Source organism: Apaloderma vittatum, unplaced genomic scaffold (genome assembly GCF_000703405.1).
Source record: "Apaloderma vittatum isolate BGI_N311 unplaced genomic scaffold, ASM70340v1 scaffold11375, whole genome shotgun sequence".
Lineage (NCBI taxonomy): Eukaryota > Metazoa > Chordata > Aves > Trogoniformes > Trogonidae > Apaloderma > Apaloderma vittatum.
In genome coordinates, this window is record NW_009717665.1 from 1 (window position 1) to 5,059 (window position 5,059).

Here is a 5,059-nt window from a genome sequence, read left to right on the forward strand (position 1 = left end):
CGCCCGGACTCACGGTGCATGGCAGCCTGCACCTCGTAGACGGGGTGCAGGAGCAGGGCGCGGGGGCCGATGGTGGAGCACAGCAGGGGCTGGGGCTGCCTGTCCCACCACCCCAGCACCTGGTGCAGCGTCAGGCCCCGCTCACTGCCACCCTTCAGGAAGGGTCCCCGTGGGGTTGTGTGTGGCCCCGTGGCTGGGGCGGGCTGGAAAAGACCTGTGGGACAATGAGGCTGAGCTCACAGGAGCTGCAAAGGTCTCTCTGGGAAGGAGGGCACCCATAGGGTGCAGGCTGAGGCAGGGCAGCCTCACTCACCCTTAAAGGTTGGTGGCAGCTCTGTCGTCTGCCCCGTCACCATGTCCTCACAAACGACCTTCTGCAGTGCCACAGCCATGACTTTCAGCAGGTCGCCCGTCGACAAGCAGCATTCCCTTCCTGAGATCTCATACACAGATCCTGCAGGGCAAGGAGGGAACTTCCTCAAAGAAAATGCCTCTACCAGCGTCTCATAGAATCACCCAATGCTTTAGGTTAGAAAGCACCTTTAAAGACCATCTAGTTCAACCTCTTCAGCACAGACAGGGACGTCTTTCACTAGCTCAAGTTGCCTTAAGTCCTGTTGACCCTGACCTTGAACACTTCCAGTGCTGGGCCATCCATAACTCCCTGGACAACATGTGCCAGAGTCTCACCACCCTTTGCAAGCTGTCCTTACTGCTTCCTCAGAATTCCTGCAGGTGGTTGGCACTCCTGTCCAACACTGGTTGCTCCTGAATGACTTCAGATGCATGAAGGAGGTGGTGGCAGCCACAGCAGTTGGCCCAGAAGGAGCACAGAGACAGTCTAAAAAAACAGGAAGGCCATAGCCTGCCTAGAGCTGAACCTGTCAAGGGACGTGAAGGATAACAAGAAGGGCTTCTACAAGTACGTCAACAGCAAAAGGACAGGGGAAAATGCGGGTCTGCTGCTAATGGGGTGGGGGACCTGGTGACAAAGGACATGGTGAAAGCCGATTACTCAACTTTCTTGGCCTCAGTCTTTACAGGACTGCACCTGAGATCAGGGGAAAAGCCTGGAGTAAGGAAGACCTACCCTTGCTAGAGGAGGGCCACATAAGGGGGCATTAAACACAGTGGGCTTAAGTCTGGGGGGCCTGTCAGGATGCACCCGTGAACGCTGACTTCGCAAGGCCACTCTCTGTTATCTTTGAGAGGCAATTGAGAGAGGCTCCTGAAGTGGGGGGAAAAAAGCAAATGCCACTCCTCTTTTCAAGACAGGCAGGAGAGGCCAGTCACACTTCCCTCAGACCCTGGGAAGTTGATGGAGCACCTAATTCTGGAAACCATTGCCAGATACATGAAGGACTAAAAGGCGGTTGGGACCATTCAGCATGGATTTACAGAGAGGAAATCATCCTCATCCAACCTGAGCACCTGCTACAAGGAGATGACTGCTTTGGTGGCCGAGGGGAGAGCAGTGGGTATTGGTTACCTTGGCTTCTCCTCATAGAGGAGCTCACGAAGAACAGACAAGATGAGCAGACATTCAGGTGGACTGAAACCTGGCTGAACAGAGGGTGGTGATCAGTGGCATGAAGCCTATTTGGAGGTCAGTCGTTAGCAGCATGCCCCAGGGGTCAATACTGGGCCTGATCTTCTTTAATGACCTGCAAAACGGGGCTGAGTGTGCCCTCGCCAAGTCTGCAGGTGACACAAAAGTGGGAGGAGAGGCTGACAGGCCAGAGGGTCGTGCCCCCATGCAGAGAGACCTCGCCAGGCTGGAGAAACGAGCTGACGGGAACCTTGTGCAGTTCATCAAGGAGATGTACAAAGTCCTGCCCCCAGCAAGGAACAGACCCCGGCACCAGCACGTCCTGGGGCCGCCCGGCTGGAGGGGAGCTCGGTGGAAAAGGGCCGGGGGTCCTGGTGCACACCAGGCTGAGCATGAGCCAGCAACACGCCCTTGCTGCAGAGGTGAGCGGTGTCCTGGGCTGTCCATGGCCAGCAGGTCGAGGGAGGGGATCCTTCCCCTCTGCTCAGCACTGGGGAGGGCACGCAGGGAGCGCTGGGACCAGGGCTGGGCGCCCCAGTACAAGAGAGCCCAATGGAGGGCCACGGAGAAGGTTAAAGGACTGAGCACCTCTCATACGGGAACAGGCTGAGCGAGCTGACCTAGAGAAGTGAACGCTCAGAGAACCCTTCTTCATGTTTATAAATACCTGGGGGTACACAGAGGACAGAGCCAGGCTCTTCTCAGTGGTGCCCAGTGACAAGACAAGAGGCCATGGGCACAACCTGAAACACTTGAAACTTCCTCTGAACATAAGAATTTTGCTGTGACTGTGAACAAGCGCTGCTACAGGCTGTCCAGAGGGGTTGTGGAGTCTCCATCACTGGAGATACTCAAAACCTACTTGGACAAAAACCTGAGCAACCGGCTCCTGCCGACCCTGCTTGAGCCTGGAGGTGGCCTGGATGATCTCTGGGCACAACTTCACCTGGTGAGCAGGCGAGCTGGTGCCTTTGCCCACGGTAGGATCATGTTGGTTTAGGGTCCCAGCACAGGCACTTGCCCCGCTGGGTCCAGGCAGGACAGATGGAGCCAAGGCTGGACCCGCTGTTGGGCTGGATGTTGCCACCTCAGGTGCAGAAGGATGGACACTGCGGTGACCACCGCTCACCAGCATGGGGGAGAACAGCACGGCGGGCCTTACCAGGGGAGTGTGTGTCCCCTGGGAGCAGGGGAGACCTCAGAGTGGAAATAAAGGTGAAAAAATAAACCACAGGAAGCGGTGGATGAAAGCTAGGAAGTTTCATAAAGCCGCGCATGTTGTGTAAGGCCCCTCCTCTGCCCTCCTGCGCCCTGTGACAGCATCGGGGGCTGAAAAGGGAGGGAACACAGAGCCAGGCTGCCCACAGCACGGAAATCCCTCACACCCCAGGAGCAGAGACCTGGTTAACTCCACACACACGTGGCGCAGGTGGCAGCAGGACACACAGACACGTGCGGCCGTGGCTGCCCTGCGCAGGGCTCCAGCGCGCTCTTCAGCTCCGCCGCAGCACAAAGCCAGAGCGGTTTTGTGACGTAGAGCAGGATCAAGACCAGAGGAGGCAAGAGGAGTGTGTGGCTGAGAGAAGAGCCTGGGGCGGGGACGAGACCAGCAGCCGTTTTTCTTTCACATCTTGGGGACCCACCCACAATTTTTGCTAACTAAAAGGCAGAAGTAGTAAGATCTTCAGTAATGGCAGGAAATCTCGAAGTGTTCAAGAAATACCACCAGTGCACCTGCAGGTGCAGCGCTGATTGATCCCCAGTGCTCTCTGATCTGCCCGAGGGCTCCGGCACCTTCACCACCAGCCAAGGGAACGGGCAGCCGGGAGGCTGGCGGAAGGTCTTTGTGGGGCTGATGTTTATTTGTAAGGAATCAGGAATACCTGGAAGCTTGTAGAGCCCCACTGCAAAGATTACAGTGCTTTTAACTCTGCAGGGATTGTAACAGGGGAGAAAGGCCATGTACAAGAGCACAGAAGGAATGACTGGAGCTGGTGTAACTCAGACGAGAGATGTGGGAGGAAAGATTCTGTGCTTGATCACACTACAAAGTCTTTCCTGCAGCAGGAGCTCCTCAGGCTTTGCTACCACATCATGACACCCTCCAACACAAGCAATGTCCTCTTCTGCCCTTCAATCTCTGAATTCATTGAGCTGCTCCCAAACCTTCTGTGGAGCCCCAAAATTCTCCCCTCCCTGAGATGAACTTTCTGCTGTGCAAAGCAGAGAGTACCAGCTACCTCACCAGCGACTGCAAAACAAATTGACTGCTGCCTTTGGAATCGTGGCATTTATACTCGTTTAGAACTGTTAAGATGTTATCAAGGCTGCCAGAACTCCTTGGGAGAGCTAACCATGCACCCCGACTGAGCTACAGAGAAACAGAGTGAGACCACCCCAATCACTTCTCCTGCTCTTTAACTAAATGAATGCTGCAAATCCTCCAAGTAATGCTAATTGCCACACTGCGGTTGCCAGAATCACGCAACTGCATGATTCTGCAAAAGCATTTATTCATTTCTGCTTCCATTTCGCCACCAACTGAGGAAGCTGTGCTGGTCAAGGCTTCTCCCCAACTCGAGATATCTCCAGAGACATGGCCCGGCAGGAAGCAGAGCTCACACCAGGCTGCTCTCTGTGCCCTTGCTGGGCTCCTCGTGCCAGGGCCAGGGCCAATTCCATCCCACCTCCCTGCAGCCACCAAGCACATGGCTCCCTCTCCACCAGATCACTGCCAGCGGGTGATCCACTGCCTGGGACGAGAGCTGTGCATCAGGAATGTGGTTTAGAAGTGGGCCTGGCAGAGTTAGGCAGTGGTGGGACTTGGTATCTTAAAAGGTCTTTTCCACCCGTAATGATTCTGTGATTGTGTGATGTGGAGGACCAGCTTGGATGGTTTCTAGTGCCCCACCGCTTTCCTAGCGGCATGACTGAATGTACTGGGGCACTGGGGGCATAAGAGAAAGTTTTTTGCAAGAAGCTGTGCCTTAGGGACCAGTGCCTGGTCATGGCACAAGGACCTAGGACCTGTGCCTCCCCCTGGGCACAGGCACCTGGGTGGCAGGGGACCAGCCATGGCCAGGGCAGGAGGGGGGAGCCCGGGCTGCAGTGGTGTGCTGGGGGTAGGTGGCACAGCCTTGGGGCACCCTTTGGAGGCAGTTGGGCACCCAGCACTCACCTTGAAAGTAGACGCCGGAGCAAATCCTGAGGATGCGAGGCAGAGTGGTGGGGTCCAGGGAGCAGATGTATTCCTGGAAGGAGAGCGGCTCCATGGCTGTGCTGCTCCGGGGCCCTCTGCAGAGGGGAACCGCATGGGAAGCAACACTGGGCTCTGCTTTGTCTTTTGCTTGTCTTTCACTTCTTCTTCTAGCAGTGGCAAGTTCCGTCTCTGAGCACAGACCCGTGCTGCTGGCAGCTTTCCAGCGTGCGCAGACCGACCGGCACCCTGCTAGGACAACCCTCTTCTCTGCCCCCATCACAGCTCAGCGTCCCCGAGCCCTGGCCACGGCG

The 5,059-nt window shown here is 56.2% G+C and overlaps 1 protein-coding gene across 1 annotated transcript; it reads right to left on the reverse strand.

Moving 5' to 3' along the window:
- Positions 1-13: 13 nt before the first annotated feature.
- Positions 14-4,821, reverse strand: LOC104274373 (protein THEMIS2-like; the record flags this gene model as incomplete). The annotated part of the gene is made up of 3 exons (XM_009869986.1): positions 4,728-4,821; positions 314-454; positions 14-214 (listed from the first exon to the last, which is right to left on the reverse strand). Coding segments are annotated over exons 1-3 (436 nt in total), but the record flags the coding sequence as incomplete, so codon positions are not given.
- Positions 4,822-5,059: the final 238 nt, after the last annotated feature.